The sequence below is a fragment of the Spermophilus citellus genome (genome assembly GCF_964194105.1).
Source record: "Spermophilus citellus genome assembly, chromosome: 18".
In the NCBI taxonomy this organism is placed as follows: domain Eukaryota; kingdom Metazoa; phylum Chordata; class Mammalia; order Rodentia; family Sciuridae; genus Spermophilus; species Spermophilus citellus.
Window position 1 is genome coordinate 60,885,395 of NC_138200.1, and position 16,987 is coordinate 60,902,381.

At 46.0% G+C, this 16,987-nt stretch overlaps 1 protein-coding gene across 6 annotated transcripts in view; it reads left to right on the forward strand.

Annotated features, from left to right (window-relative positions):
* WWOX (WW domain containing oxidoreductase) overlaps positions 1-16,987 on the forward strand; it is a gene marked incomplete at both ends in the record, with an annotated part of 882,099 nt that overhangs the window by 51,035 nt on the left and 814,077 nt on the right. For all 6 annotated transcript variants that reach the window (XM_081274221.1, XM_081274218.1, XM_081274219.1 and 3 more), the window contains one exon: positions 2,983-3,089. In XM_081274221.1, the coding sequence (XP_081130347.1) occupies positions 2,983-3,089 (107 nt within the window). The remainder of the gene's footprint in view (positions 1-2,982; positions 3,090-16,987) is intronic.

Sequence of the window (16,987 nt, forward strand, 5' to 3'; positions counted from 1 at the left end):
GTTCCCTTTGCTCTACATCCTCAACAACACTTGTTTTCATTTGTGGTCTTAATATTTTAAGTATTTATTTATTTATTGTAGTGCCAGGGGTTCAGCCCAGCGCCTCGTTCATGGTAGGCAAGTGCTGTGCCCTCTGAGCAGCATGCGTGGGCGTTATTGTTTGTTTTAAAATAATAATCACATGAAGTGATGTCTCACCATGCTTCTGCTTGGTGTTTCCTTGATGGCTAGTGATGCTGATATGCTTTTCTATACTTGTTTGGCTGTGTATATCGTCTTTGGAGAAGGGCGCCTCTCAAGTTTCTTCACATTTTTAAAATTGGGATTTTTTTTTTCCTGCTGTTGCATTCTAGTGTTTGGATATTAACCTTTTATCAGGCACATGCCTGTAGGTTGGCTTTTCATTGTGTTGGCTGTTTCTTTTCACGTTCAGGGGCCTTTTCTTTGATGTAACCCCACTTGTCTCTTTTATTTTTATTTTTATAAAATGTCAGAGGAATGCATTACAATTCTTATTACGCATATACAGCACAATTTTACATTTCTCTGGTTGCATATAAAGTATATTGATACCAATTCGTGTCTTCATGCTTGTACTTTGGATAATGGTGTCCATCACATTCCACCATCCTTGCTAGCCCCCTGCCCCCTCCCTTCCCCTCCCACCCCTCTGCCCTGCCTGCGTTTGGTGTCACCTGGTGATGTCCTTGTACTTCTCCCTGATGTTGGTCATCTGTGTGCTGACTCTCTCACTCTCCTGTTTGCTCTGTCTTCGTAGTCCTTTATCAATTTTAGTATCTTTCCCAAAGGACTAACATTCAAATTTTTTCTCTGTATTTTATATTTAAGTTTTTATTTTCTTCCTTCTGCTTGTTTTAGGTTTAATGTGCTACATTTTTCTTTTCTTGGTACTGGGAATCAAACTCGGCCTCATGCATGCTAGGCAAGCATTCCACCTCTGAACTGCACCCCAGCCCTCTTCTTGAATTCATGTAACTAAGCCACATTTCTTTTGGCTCATATTACATGATGTGTCTTTCCTTTCTTTTACCTTTGAGTTTTTTATCCTTTTTTTTAAAGCTATAAAATACACATCCTTTTTTAAGGACCATATTTTATGTGTGTGTTATGCAGTTTGACTATCTTTGTCCTTTAGTTTTGGTCTTTAATCCATTTATATTTAATGCAATTACAGATATATTTGGGTTTAAATACACAAACTTATTGTTTTCTATTTGACTTGTTTATATTCTTCTTTCTTGACTTGTTGTTATTGTACTTTTCTTCTCTATTAGCTAATTAAATGGGTAGGTATTCAATCTAAATATTTGACTTGTTAAAATATAAGGTAAATTGATACTATATTACTTCCTGTATAAGACAAGGGTCTTAGGATACTTTAACCCATGAATATTATGTACTATAATGTGATACAAATGTTTTTTTTTTTTCTGTTTGTGGCTCAAGATAGTTTTTGAATTTACTGCTGTATGTCTGTCATTAGTTTTGGGAAATTATTAGTGTATTTTCAAATATTATTCATATCTTAAGCTATTCCTCCTCTTTTAGACTCAAATTAGATATATGTAAGGGCATAAGACAGCATATTTCAGTATTTTGTTCTTGGATGTATTAATCATCTTTTAAATTTATTTTTAAGCTTCCTTTTGGGTATTTTCTTTTGATCTATTTTCTAGTACTCAAATCTTCTCTTAACTGTGTCTATTTAACCTGTACTTTGAATTCTTGATTATGCTGTTGTATTTGAATTTCATAATATCTATTTGATTAATTTTTATTGCTTTCAGTTCCCTGACAAAATCTTTTTTCCATCTTTTCATTCCTTGAATATATTAATTATGATTTTAGTCACCATTTCTCATGATGTCACTATATAGACCTCCTGTGTATCTGTTTTTTTCTCATCTTGCTTTTGTTGAAGGCTTGTGTCTTTGTGTGCCTTCTTGTTTTTGCTGGCATGGAAGAGATTTTCCTTGAAACTCTGCTATGGTTGCAGTGATAATGTGTGTCTCAGGCTGATGGCATCTTCCTCTAGAGAATGCAGCATCTTCTCTTGCTTTGGCAGTTGGGAACAGATCACTTTCATCCAATGAGACATTGAAATGGCAGGAGGCTGATCTGTTCAGGCTGGGTTGTCTTTGGTTCTAATGTGAGGGCAGTCGCCCACTGGGCTCCTAACCAAAGTGTGGTGAGTTTATCAGAGACCCTTTCTTGGTGGCCCTCGGGCTTGAACTTGTGGCTTTCTTTGTGTAAGACCGCCAGAAGCTCAGCCCATTTCCTTAGGCTCTCCACCTCAACTTTTGAGATCTGGAATAGTGCTTGAGGGGAGAAACCGAGCTCAACGCCAGCCTTTCAACTTTTCTCAGTCTTGTCAGTACTCTGTTTAAAACGGGTGAGTGGGTGGGTGCGCACGCGCAAGCTTGTGTGTGTGTGTACGTACACATGCACATGCAGATGGTCACGTGAATACTGTCTAATTTTCATAGTTGGAGGTAGGAGAGGATCTAGGAAACCTTGACTATCATTGTTGGAAGCAGTGGTGCTGGAAACCTCCACTGTCTCAGAGACCTGGGCCTGGTCATGGTCCATGGTTCAAGGGCAGGCTGTGCCTTGAACTTTCTATGGCTCCACCTTCATCTTGGAAATTGCCTTGTCCCTTGGGCAAGTTTTCTTAGCCTCATCCTGTTGACATTCCAGACCAGGTGATTACTTATGGTGGGTGCTGACTCGCATATGGTCAGCTGTTTTGTTTTTCTCTGGCCTTTACTCACTAGGTTCCTGCAGCACCACCCCCAAGTTTGCCCACAAAGATGTCTCCAGATGCTGTACCTGTCCCCTGGGGGACAGAATTGCCTCTTGCTGAGAGTCACCAGGTTATGCAGATGGTGTTGTGCACAGGCACAGTGTGGCCTGGTAAGTTGCTGTTGCATTTTCTAATGTTAACTTTTCTTTCAACTGCAGGGTTTGAAACTGCCAAGTCTTTTGCCCTCCACGGTGCCCACGTGATCCTGGCCTGCAGGAATATGGCGAGAGCCAGCGAGGCCGTGTCACGCATCTTGGAAGAGTGGGTAAGTGCCTGACTGTTTTCTTGTGTGATTGCCAAATGTGCATGCCGGGCTGAACACACGGAGGCTCTAGTGCGGAGAAAGGGTTATTGCTCTTGGAATAATGTCTTTATTTTTAGAGTGGTCTTCACATTGTTTACTTTATGAATGAAAGCACGAGCAAGCTGTTACTGTGCACGCATTGTTTATAGGCCATTGTCGGAGTCTTCTGCTTTATTGGTCAGTGGGTTGAGGATGTTTACTCACTTAACTCATTTGTTAAGGAAAATAAAATGTCGTTAATGCCCGTGGATATGAGTAGGAGGTTGCTTATCATGTGTTTTAGGATTAGAAAGGAGTTGGCTTTCACCCAGTCCCTGGATTTTTTGCTTTTCTCCCTTTAGAGAATAGATGTTGATGTGGAGCTGTTGATGGGGGAACGTTTACTGAGACCTTGAAATAATCTTGGGACTAAGGATATGGCATCAAACAAAACAAATCCCTGGCCTCATGGGCTTACCCTCTAGGTAGTAGTAATATAACCAAGTTTGAAGTTTACCATTCTCTCTGGCTGGTGTAAGTATGGTGAAGGACAGAAAGCATCGAGAGAGAGACGGCTGCTGACAGCCTTGTTGTGAAGTCCGGAGTGAGCCCTGTGAGTGTCGGGGAGAGGCTTTCTTAGCAGTAACAGTGTGTGCAAAGGCACAGAGGTAGCCCATGCCTGGAGAATTCATGGCTTCCCAGGGAAGCTTGGTGTCTTTGCTGAATGCAAGGGGCCAAGCAGAAAGGGGCAGTGGTGGTGGGCAGGGTCTTGCAGCAGCATCTGTGAGGAGGACCTTGGAGGGCTTGAGCTCTGGCTCTCTACAGGGACGAGTGCTAATTGATTTTTTTTTTTTTTTAAAGCATGATCACTGGGCTTCTGTTTGATCATCCACTTGCCTTCCCTGTGTGTGTGTGTGTGTGTGTGTGTGTGTGTGTGTGTGTGTGTGTACCGCTATGATAGCTGCTGGGTCTAAGTGCAAGCAAACATTTCAACCTACTGAGGAAGAAAGATGACCCTGACCAAAGAATGACAAGTGTGTGTGTGCACGTCAAATAGTGGTGAGTGGCACTGTGGAGTGGCCAGTTCCAGGAGTTGGGAGAAGTCGAGTCCCGGGCAGGAGAAGAGTGAGTGGGCTGAGGTTCAGGAGAGCCCTGGGAGAGGACCGGGAAGGTTGGGCCGGGTAGGGGAAGGACCGTGCAGAGGCCCTGGGTGGAGCAGCCGGAGACAGTCCAGCGTGGCAAGGAGCAGAATGAAGTCTGCTGGGCGATCCTTGCCAAGGCTGGCTTCACTTTCTCAACACTGTCAAAGGTTTCTTGCCAGCTGGAGAAATAGGCTGAGGTTTGTTTAAGAAAATGTCTGGTATTCTGTACAGAGAAGTCACGAAAGTGAAGAAAAGGCAGGTTTGTTCTGTGTTTTGGTGTGTTTCCCATGAAATGTCTCAAATGCAGTTGTTTTCTAATGAATTCTTGATTTGAGCTCACTGGATTTGTTATTTTGGGACCAATTCATTATTATTATCATAGTGTTTCTGTTAAAAGGATTTTTAGAGATGTTTATAGAAGAGTGGCAGTGTGCATGATCTGAACCTTCCTGCAGAAGGTGAAGGCAAAAAAAAAAAAAAAATGGAAAAGTTTTTCCTGGTCCTTCTCTTGGAATGGGAAACATCATTAGCCATTCTGTATATATTTTTCCAGAAAGAGATTGTGTATTCTGTGTGTGCTCCTTCATTGTGCAGGTAATGCTTTCTCATCAGCGCCCATGAGTCGTCGGCTTCATTATTTCCCGCTGCCGCTTGCCACTCTGCCATGTGCTTATGCTCCGCGGTGTTGAGCCCATCTCCCTTTTTGTGGTTGTGCATGCAGCAGCGAGGCTTTGCCCTTTTAGGGGATGCTGTTTTACAGTCTAGTCTGTCTTGTCTGCATCCTCTTTTCCTGCACTTTCATCTGAAAATGAGTCTTCAAGATGCTGAACCCTCCCGCTGGGCAGAATCTGACCAGTGGATTCCCGAGTCCCTAGACGAATGCAGTTAGCAGTTTCCCGGTTGTTGCTCCAACTTCAGTTCCTGCTGACGGTGCAGGATATTGCCTGTTGTCCAGCAGTTGGGAGGTTCGAACTTGTCAAACTTTCCCCCACTGAATGTTAACATTTTAAACCAGTGGTCGTAGAAATACTATAGCAATGTGTTGTTTAGTGATACTCATGTTGAAATGGTCTTGGGAGGTGATGCTAAAACACAGTTGTTTTTGAATCACTAAATTTATCCTCTTCTTAGAACATAATATTTATGAGAACAGATTGATCTGCATTTATCGCATTGTTCGAGGCACAGAGGAAGAAATTCCCGCATCCACCCTCACCAAGTGCAAGACCTTGGCCAAGGCGCTATGTCTCTTGGGTGCGTCAGTTTCCTCACCCTAATAAAGGAGGTTGAGTGGGATGACCTCAGAGAGCCACTGTTGCATCTCTTTTTGCATTTTAGGCCAAAACTGGGTTCCTGGGAGGCAGTTTCAGATGATAGAATTTATTGTGGTGTGCCGTCACTCTGCTGTGTTGTGCCCTGAAGTAGACTAGCAGCCCAAGGAAAATAATTATTCAAAACACTCATCGTCGGGGACATGAGGAAGGAAACAGGAACAACACCCCACTAATGCATGCTGTTTCAACACTAGAGTCGCCTTTACAGGTTTCAGGCCTGAGACACTCAGTCCTGTCCTCCCCTCCTGTCTGTTCCCGTGTTCTCTGCCTATGCTATTGTGCGCGCTCCTCCCTCCCCTGTACTGTGCAGGCACAGGCTCAGGTTTTTCACCCAAAGCCATTGTTCTGGTCCATTGCTGCATTGCACCGCAGAACAGAGTGGGTGTGTGCACCGGATGCTGTGCACGGTCCCATGCCAGCCCCACTCCCACCCTGGAGATTCCTTGTCTGGTTTCCTGCGGGCTCTTCCTTACAGTTCTTCTCTGGCCCACTGTTAAAGCCTCCTCCTGTGTTTCTCAAGGTCAATTTGCTCCACTCCGGCTTCTCAAGCCTTGAGCCAGCTTCCGTGTGTCCTGCTTCATTTGGGATGGATCATGTCGGTGTCGGGCGGGGAAGGTAGTGCAACATATTGGTGCCTCACGGGAGATTCTCAGAACGAGCCAGAATGTCTTGTTGTAGTAAAACTCATTCAGAAGTTCCTGGTTGTTGGGCTCCACCCTGACTCACGCGCCAAGGCTCCCCGGCCATCTTCAGCTCCAGTCCTGGGGAGAGAGCTCATTTCTCCATCCTCAGCTGTTCCTCCCTGGCTGAACTTGCTGGTCTAGCTTCCCCTGTGCATTCCAGGATCACCGTGTTCGACAAGGCTCCTGCCAGCAGAATGCTTTGTTCACACCCTGATGGGGCAACTCACAACCCCACTGAATTCCCGTCCTGGGCTGTGCCCTGGGCCAGGCCCTTGAGTTGCTTATTTGGGAGGGATGCACATGCCTGTCATCTCTCTTTATAGTGTTGGAGAGAGGTGACTCACCAGAGCGCGTAGCTTGTGCACTCAGGGCTCTCCATCTAGCTTTATGCAGACTGCAAGTCTGTCTGCTCTACCCCATGGCCTGGCTTTTCTACCCTGTTACTGTTCAGATTCTGCTTTCAAAGTCGGTCAGTGCTATTTGAGTGATTCGAATCAGGACTGGTCATATCTCTTAGCAGAAGCAACTCTGAGGCACTCTGGTGTCCTTTACATTCAAGATACCCTTTCAGAGCTCTCAAGCCTCTTTTTTTGGAGATTGAGCTACTTTGTAAAGTGGAGCTTGTGTGAAAACACTTTCCATGTAGAAATGAGAACCTATATGATAGACATGGAGGCAAGGCGCTTGAGTTTGGGGCCAGGCTTGGCAATGTGTAGTGAGACCTGGTCTCAAAAGTAAAAAGGCTGGGGACACCCCTGGGTTCCATTCTCGGTATCAAAAAAAAAAAAAAAAAACCCAGTTCAATGTTCAATTATTAGTGCTAATAATTGCTTTTTTCATGGGCATGTGCCTTTCTGTTAGATGTGTTGGATGCTCCAAGGTTAGAAGTACCAGAGGACGTGAAAAGGCAGTAGGATCCTGTGGACAGCAGGAGAAAACCACCCTCCTAAGAGGCCAACCCATTCGGTGTAGAGGAGGAAGGAGAGGAAGCCTGTCAGCCCCCACTCAGGTTTACACGAAGTTCCTGTGGGTGTGGGCTCAAGCCTGTGTTGCAGCTCAGGGACTGACAGATCCCTCCCCCCCCCCCCCCCCCACGATCTGTTACCTGGACTGCAGGCTGGTGTCCGTACCTTTAAGATGAGTGCTTCCTCTTTGTGACTGAGCAGGAAGCTCATCTTTTCCTGCTTCCCTGGGGTGGGTGGGTGGGTGCTCTTACTTAGCAGCGGGCCTGCACACAGGATTCCCTGGCAGGTGTGTTTGAGTCCTGCAGTGCTATGGCTTCTGCTGTCCCTTGGTATCTATTGGAACCCCGGTAACTATGGGGGTTTTGTTGCCCTGTCATGGGCGTATGGCATGTCCCACTCATTGTCCTGAGATCTGAGGACATCCAAGGGGTGTTGCACGTGCAGAAGAATAATAGCTGGCATCAGAGTGTACTTGATAATCAACAGCAAGCTCTCGAAAGGCCAAAGTGGGATCCTATTGGTTTCCCATTTTGCTTCCTAAATTCTAGATCCTTGTGTGTGTGGGGGAACTTGTGATGTAAAACTCGTGGTCCTGTAGAGGAGAAGGTTGGGAGGAGCTGGAGCAGATGGGCCTGAGGTTCCCACTGATGTTCTAGTCATTTTCGGGAAGAAAAGGGGGTGGGGCTGTGGCTGTGGCTGGGCAGATCCAGACTGGGGGAGGGTGGTTAGAAGTGGCCAGCCGGCCTCACCTGTTACAGGCCGTTGGTACCATGCCAAGGGTGGAACAGGACGTGCGAGAGAACTCACAGTGGGGCCTGACCTCCAGTGAGGAGTGGGAGCCCTGAGTCTGGGACAGCCCTCGGGGTGAGTCAGTTTGGTGGGAGAAGTGGGCTGACGTGGCGAGAGGGGCCGATGCCTCTCTTGGAGTTACTGTTTGGCCCACCCAACACCCCAGCGTGTGTCATGATCCCAGTCCCCTATCACGGGGGAGAATTGTCCCGGGGACATTTGTTCTGAGGCTGGGTCTCTGTGAGAGACTGGAAGCCTAGGCTTTTTCCTGTCTTGTCTGTTAGTTTGGCCTGGACTTCCAGTCTTCCTGACACTGGCCGGGAGGACATGCCATGAGCCTGGCACATGCATCAGGGATCTGGCTCAGCAATGCTTCTTTTACCCACTTAATGAAGAGCCTCGGGAGGTCCCAAACATCAGACCTTCAAGGCGCACTAGCTTCAGTCCACAGGCTGGGTCTCGCACTGTCCTAGAGCTTGTAGGACCCTGAGCTCACTAGGACCTCTCTCGCCCCCGCCCTTCATCCCCAGCCCCACTGGGGCAACCAAAAATGTGTCTAGACATTGCCGTGTTTTCTAGGGGTGCAAATCACGACTGGGTGATGACCATTGTTATAAAATATGTTGTATTAAATTGGCAAAGATTAGAAGCACACACACCCTCTGACCTTGGGCACGTTTCTTAACTTGCCTAAACTTTGCTTTCTTCATCTATAAAATACAAATGATCATGTCTCTGTCAAGAGATATAGGTGGTTCTATTGAACACACTGACTGTATGTGTATAAAGCATTAACACATTGTGTGGAAAGATGAAGTGCACAATTAAATGTTAGCTGCTGCTATTAATAACAATAATGATAATAAATTCTCATTCACACGTGAAGTGCAGGGTGACGCTTGCTTTCCCCACCCTCACCCAGTGGCTGAGAGGCGCTGCGGGGAGGATGTTCATCAGCAGGATTCGAGTGCAGGAGCAATGAATTTTTCTTCTGTCTTCATATGTCTGGACTCCTACGTTTTAATAGATGTGTATTTAGTTTGTTGATTTCCAGTGTACCTCATATTAGCACTCAACTGTCATTTGAAAAGCCATCTTAATTATTTATGTGATTGCTTTTTCTTTTGTATTTACAAAGAACTACACTTTGCATATATTTAGGAAAGATGATTAAGGGATTAGTCATCAGGAACAGCAAGCAAGGGTCTATATCAAAGTGGTTATTGAGAAAGCAGGGAGGCGAGGGGTAAAAATAAAAGATTTATTAGTCAGAGGCAATAGAATGTGCATGTTTCAGGAGACGGCGCATGCTCAATTGGTCCTAGCAGCATGGTTTGATGCTGCAGGATGGTGATCATCCCAGTCTTCAGGTGTGTTGGTGCTCAGCCTGTTTATCTCCTTGGTGTGAAGAGGAAAGCTCCCGTGGTGTCACGTCATGGTGGCCTCATTGATAAGTACTGGAAAGAGTGACTGGATCGAAACCCTTAGTACCATGCGCTGTATTAGGTTCACGGGTTCAACAGATTGCTGTGTTATTAATAGGTTCTGACACCCTTCAATTTCATGTCATGTTTGGGAGGGACGAGGATGCTGAGCCATGAATTGCTCACAGCTTTAAGAACTTCTCCAGAAACGTAGCCACTTTTGGGCTCCCTCAAACGCACCCAGTCACTTCGTGAGCCGATGTCGCTTTGCTGCGTACAAGAACTCCCCCATCTCCTTTGGTACTGAATGTGCAGTTCCTGTAGCTTGGCTTTCCTGAGGGTGGGCCTCAGGTGGGATGTGTGTGGGTCCCGGGGCGAGGCCCACTGCATGTGGAGGCCAGCACGCCAGCCCGGCGCCTGAGCTGGCTTCTTGGCTGGGACAAGCTGCCACCATTCAGTGCATTGCCGGTTACAGACCTGGTCCCCATTGTTCAGCATGATCCTCAGCTGAACCAAAACATAAGATATAAGACTATTAATATTATTAACACCCATAGATTATGGGGGAAGTTCATCCTAAATCAGCCTCTAGATTGGTTCCCCATTTCTTTGCTTTAGAAATTGTTTTTCTGTAGAGTATTGGATTTTCAATAAATAAAGTATGAAATAAGTCTGTGAACCAGCGAGAACTGCATAAACCACTCGCTCAGATCAATAGGCACACACTCACGGTAAAGGCAAACTCCTAAAACTCTTCCCTGGGACACTTGTGTTTCCGACTATTACTGTCACCTGCAGGTGGGACAGGTCTTCCTATTTCCTTGTCCAAGGCCCTTAGTCACTCTACCCAGCACTTAACCAGCATTAGGTCCTGCTGAGGCCACACAAGCTCACCCTGGTGGGAGGGAAGTGGCGGGTCCAGGATGGGTAGCCTTACTCCTGGACACCAAGATTCTCTAACAATCCAAAATTCCTGGTGTGTGTTGTGCAGAAGGTTGGCCTGGGTTTGTCAAGTATTTAGCCCCGTGTTGTATTCATAGATATTCACATGAATGTGTATGAGTGTTTCATAACATTGACTATGTGTCAGTGCTATGGTTCCCTGGCAAAGGGAGCATCTTCTGTACCCTTTGATCCTGGGGTTGAGTGACCTGGTCAAAGAACCCCTGCCCTGCGCCTTCACACATCTATTCGCCCCGAAGTGTGTTTATTGTTCTACTTAAGTTGCCTATTTGACCTTTCTTGTCACAGGCCCAGGAAAGATTCTTTATCAGATAATAAATTATACATCCTGCTCATAGACATAATTGGTTGCTAAAATATTCTGAGTTTTCTGTCTTCAGAATACCTAAAAATTGTGCTTGGTTCTTACCCTCCAAGTTTCTTAAAGTGAGTCTTTTCGAACTTTATCTCCATTGTAACCTTTCTGTAACAAGCACTGTGATTAACCACAGGGCTTTAAAGGGTGGAAGTCAGGCACAGGTGGCTAGCTGCAGACCCTCTCTCCCAGTCATGTGCAACCAAAGCAGATGTACCCTCCCATTAATATGGGGTCCCCTGAGTTCTTATTAAGCAATTTTGACATAGTTTGAAGAGATGGATTTCATCTTTGCATGGTTTTGAGCCAGGCTAAAGGGCCTGCTTCTGGCTGCTCAGCTTTTAGGTTCTGTTATTTAAGAGGAAAAAAAATAAGCTTGAGACTGTTTTTCATATTTATTATGGGGCATTCAGAGGCTTCAGATGTAGTGTGTGTTAGATTAAGCAGAGGAGACCAGTTCTTATGCTGGTAAAACCTTCCACACAAGGAAAAATAGAGATGCAACTAGAGACCAGGCAGCCACTCTCAGATGGTGACAGGGCAGGTTTATTTTAGACAAATAAATATTTAAATATTTCAAACAGAACTGACTTTAACCTATGCAGAGGCAGCTCAGAGGAGGAGGAGTACTGTTTGGTCTGGAGTCCTACTGACCAGTGATGGAACTGGTACCCACACTGGCTCCCTGGCATCCCTGGGCAGAGCTGGTCAGTCTTTCAACCTGGGCTTATTTGTGTGCAGGAGGACCCTCAACGTAATGGCTCTCTGTCATTGTAAGGACAGAGTGAGTGGCACACAGAATCTGCTGCTCAGGATCTGGCACCCGGCGGGGGTTCAGTATGGAGCTGCAGGAGGTGCTGCTTTGTCCAGCACAGTTCCCGAAAATGGATGCACTTGTGGACCCTGTTGGAGAATCGGTCCTCTTCCTCCTGGTTCAGATTGCCCTGGCAGCAGTGCCTGGGCTGGTGGCGTAAGGAGCATGTATTCCTCAGGGTTCTGGAGGCCGGAAGTCAGGGATGCCTGGGTGCTCGGTGAGGTCCCTCTTCCTGGTGAACACACGGGCATCTGCTTACTGTGCCCTGTCACGGTGGAGAGTAGAGAAAGGGGGGCAGGGACATGGAGAAGGGAGCGAGTGAGGGGACGGTTCCCTTTCTCCTCCTGTAAGGACATAAATTCTTTTCCTTCTCTGTTCTCCCAGCCTAAGTACCTCTCAAAGACCCCTCTCAGATGCCATTCCCCTGGGAAGGGGGATGCCAGCATAGGGGTTTGGGAGGGACCCCAGCATCCATGTAGCATCTTCCCCTGGCCCCCATTTCTTATATGCCAAGTAAGTTCATTCCATCCCAGGAGTCCCAAGGCCTACCTGTGTGAGCTTGCAACAGTTTTGCTAATGGCCAGAGCATAAGTAGCCAAGGTTCTCTTCATTTCCTAATCGAAGTCAAACTTTGATCGACTTTGAGGGAAGGAGCAGGAACTCCTTCCATTCCAGCGGGCAGAGAGGGTACTGTCATGTACATTGTGTCCCTGTCCTGGTAGTGACGCTAGGTTAGTGCTGAAGAAAAGTGGAGCTGGCCAAGCCCACCCCATGTTCGTAGCAGGTTCCTTGGAATGAGTCTATGCCCCATAATCAATTGGGGGTTGCAGATGGTTTTGAAGACCTTATAAAAGGAAGGCTCAGAAGTGGCTGTAGTGGTTGTACAGGGTAGCCGCAAATTCTTGGGTGATCCTCTTTCAGAGGTGGAGCCTGATTCTCCCCTCCCCCCCCAGAGTGTGGGCTGAACCTAGTGACCCTTTCTTAGTAAGTAGAGACTCCCAACCTCCCTAACAACATGCAGGCCCCATTTCACTCTCCGATCAGGGGAATCCAGGTTTGGTGTGAGCTCCTTTTCTGATGGATCAGCCCCTTGCTCCTTGGCAGCCCATCCTGTCTTTGCCCACCTCTTCATTACCAGTCTCCCTTGTAATGAGGGCAGAACCTTCCTCCAGGAGCCCTCTGCCCACCAGCCTTGGCTCTGCCCTTAGTTCCCCTGGCTGCCGCCTTATCAAACCCAACTAATACTTGCATCCCTCAAACTCCCTAAATAATAAACCCAAAGTTATTGAGGATACGGGGTTACTGAAAGTTGGCAGTGCGATTGGCCCCTCTCATTTCTTTGCAACCCTTGTCCTCTTTCATTATTGGAGCTTGGGACGCGCGTGGCAAGGCTAGGCATCTGGGGAGCACTTTGTCAGCCCTCCTGTCCCGCAGCAGGCAGCAGATGCGGGGGCTGGAGTTAATGAATCAGCACAAGCCAAGAGCACACTCCTCTTTGAAGTGACTGAGGAACTGTGCCCTGTTTGCCGACAATCTTGAGATTCGAATTGTTTGGACTATAATGCAGTCTGTAAACTGGGTAGCTGGGAGAAACGTCATGCATCTTTGTAATGGCTTTGTTGTTTATTGAGAGGGACTAATTAACTTTGATCATTGCACTAATATTATGGCACTTTGACAGCCCTTCAGATTTATGACTCTGGGAAAATAAACAAATGAAATGCAGGTGCTGGAGCAGAAAGAATAAGTTATTACTGAACTTTAATTACTTAGAATGTGTAGCCAGGAGAGAATTAGTTGATGAATTACAGGATGCTTAAAACCTGCATCAAATTGTAAGCAAGAAGACAAAAATAGAAGGGGGTAGGGGCTCGCAGGGTGCTCATTTTAAGGCAGGAAAGGCTAGGGCACATCTGTTATCGGCTCGATAGTCTTTCATTATTAATCCCTATGGTTTCCAAGGGTGTAGAATCTCAGACCGTGTTCCTCAGAGCACGAGTCCTGACCCACAGTGTCCACATCACCTGAGAACTTGTTAGAAAGGCAGATTCTTAGGATCTACCCCCAAACTACAGGTCAGGGTCTGTGGAGATGGGGCCCCAGCGATCTGTGTTCTGCCATCCCTCCAGGAGATTGGGATATACGTGCAGAAGTTCAGAAGTACCACTCGCCAACTCTTGCGCTCTTTGCTTTTTCTTTTATAAGAGGGCAGGTTCAAATTTTTTGTTTCGGCTTGCTAAACTCAAGTGTTCTCATAACCCAGTTACCAACCAAGACTGGTACCAATCAGCTCCACCCCAAGATTTTTCAGAAAAATTGTCCAAATATCTCTTGTTACTAGGTGCAGTAGGTGATCACAGACGGTGTAGAAGGACTTCTTAATGAGGTGATACTGCTATAGAATCCAGGCCAGCACAAGGGGAGCTTGTGAGAGGGCACATAGTAGCTTGTGATAGTTCAGGAAAGTTTCCTCATGTGCCTCATAGCAGGACCCTTGAAGAAGGAAGTGTGGTAGACTGCAGTCAGCCTGGTAGTAAGGGCACCTTTGGACCAGAAGGAAGGGTATGAACAGTGAACATGTGTCTATTTTTTTTTTTTAAAGAATGTAGAATTTCCTCAAAATGGGGATGTGGTGCCTGGTGCTTCATGTTGAATTTGGGTGGTTTAGTTCTCCTTCTTTTTTGATAATAAATATGACCATGGCATGATTCTTGTGTTCGAGTCACTATGCTGAGTACTTTACGTGCATTAATTCATCTTTGTGATAGACCTGTTTGGTTCCTCATATGAATTCCATTTTCATATGAAGTCAGGAGGCACAGGGATGTCCAGGACCTTGTGCCTGCTGACATGGTATATCAGCAACAGAAATGCTGTGTGAGGACCCATCCTCGCCCATCTCATTCCTCTTGGAGCATACCCAGGGGATAGCACGTATGTTCATTCCATATGCATTGAAGGAATGAGAGGTAAACGGGGCTGGCAGCTGAGTCACAAGAGCTGTGACCCAGCTAGCAGTATCCTGCTCTGCAGGAAGGGGCAGTTGGTCTGGTTAGTTTTGGAAAGCAGAGTAGCACAAGGTGTAAATAACCAGATGTCTACATTTTGGGTATTGAGGTTTGTGAACTGATTTTTCATGTTGACACTAGAAGTGTCACCAATCTTTCAACCACCTTCCACCTTGTTCAAGAAAGGGTTGTTATTTAAAATACATTGTATTAAAAGCATTTTATTCTAGTTCTTTGAGAATTATTAACCCTATTTGGGAAGTCTCAGTTAACTGCTTTCCTTGTCACTGTGGATAAGTAACAACTGGCTGTAAGTGGACTCCTAAATCAACTTGATTCTGAAGGACAGAAAAGTGGACATCTTTATGGAAAGATCAGCTCCCCAGGCAGAACCGGCAATAGAGGGGATGCATGAAAGGGCCAGTGGATGGATCCAGGAGACTCACTGCCATCACGTTACTCTGCTCCACCAGGTCAGGTTGACCAGAAGTCTATAACTGCTTTAAAAGGCCTGAGATGATGGGGGTGGTTTTGAAGGTCAATGTGAAGACCTTCTTGTTTCCTGTTAGGTCAGAAGAACCAGCTTGGGTTGGCTTTGCTTCCAATGTCCCTCTTCCGTTTTGATTAATGAGTAATTGTCCTGAAGTCTGTTAAGATAAATGTATACCAAAAGAGATTAATGGGAGAGACAGAGACAGGCGTAGACATACAGAGTTAGAGCCAGCGATGGAGAGCCAGGCAGGCAGTTAGACATGGAGGAGGGACAGAGAGACACAGGCCGGCAGACAAAGACAGGTAGATACAGGTGGAGAGAAGCTCTCCAGCAGCTCCTGTGGAGTCTTGCGGTGCCAGCCTTTGCATGGGGTAGTGGTTGATCACTTTTCAGTGTTCTCTGATCATTTCTTGCTTAGAAAGGAGGAAATTAGAATTGTTGAGCTATGATTTGTTTTAATCAGAAAGAAATTGTGTAACATAAATCTCTCTGTGAGTGCTGGAAAAGCCCTAAAGCGGCCAGGAAAAAAAAAAAAAAAAAAAACATCAATACTTTGCAAAGGAGGAACGATTGTTCCAATTCGTGGCTTAATTGACTTTAAGCCTTAATGAAACTCAGGCCAGAGCAGGTGGCCCACTCTGTGCCCGGGATCAGCAGTGAAATCTTCGCTGGGAGAGGAGGAGTTTAGGGGGGTTATTTGGTTCTTTGCTATTGATGCAATTTTCTAATTGACTCGGGCTACCTAATACCAGATAATAATTTTCTCTTCCTATGAAAAGAGCAAATTTTTTTCTGACTAACAAAGTAATTTATTTTAAATTACAGCTTTTTCTATTGGAAGCATTCATTTATGTTAGATTATCATTCCCCAAAGTGAAATTTCACTGATGCCGAATAATTAAATATAGATTTTTTTTTTAAAAGGTAGGACGTATTTTAAATTTGAAAGTGGACAAACTGGGGGCATATTAAGATTGTGTTTAAGAAGAATAAACAGCCCACCCAGACTCAGCGTGGCGGCTGTTAGAAGGGACTCATCTAGTACCAGTGTGTCTCTGTCTAGCACCAGGCTCCCTTTGGGGAAGGGCTGCAAAGACCTGCCAGCTTCCTCAACCTAAAGGAACCAAGGTATAAAATATTATGTGGGTTTAAGTGACAGACCAAGGATCTGGTGGCCTGAGTTTGCAGCGTATTTCTGCCACTTATGAGAGCCAGGTGACCTTTGCTTCTTGTTGACTCAGTTTCCTCCTCCTTGTACCACTGGATGGTAATAGGATGTGAAGATGGACACAGTCCTGTTCATAAAGTACTAAGGATGGTACCTGAGTACTTAGCACACACCCAGTACCAGGATACTGTTCTATCCAAGTGTGAGCAAAGAAAACGAGGTGCTTCGGGCACCTGAGTGGTCCAGCTCCCATCTGTCTGTCCAGGCTCATGTCTGACTGATCTCTCACTCTCTTCATCTCTTCCTGTCTCTCTTGTTCTCTTCTCTTGGAAGGACCTCGTCCAAGCTTGTCCACCTAGCACAGGCCTTTGCCTCCTGCGAGTCTCTGCCCACGTGGTGCCTTCACTACCCAGATCTCCTGGCGTCCTGTCTTATGCTTTCCGTCCCCAGTTTCATTCAGCAGAAGTTGTCACTCCCTCTATTTGAGTCATGAACTGCCCTGAGAACTTCTAATACGGCAGAGACTCAGGAAGCCAAGGTTCTGTCTCCGAGGAGCTTACACTCTGTGCTTTGGTGTTTAAATATGCATCGAACATAGCGCTGATCACGTCACACATCTGCTGGTTGTCCAATGGCATCCTTATTTAGTCAACAAATGTTGATTTGACAGTTTTCAGAAACCTCTAGTCCATGAGCTAAGGTTGATTGACACTTTATGCCAGGTGTCCCACTGGACTCTGAG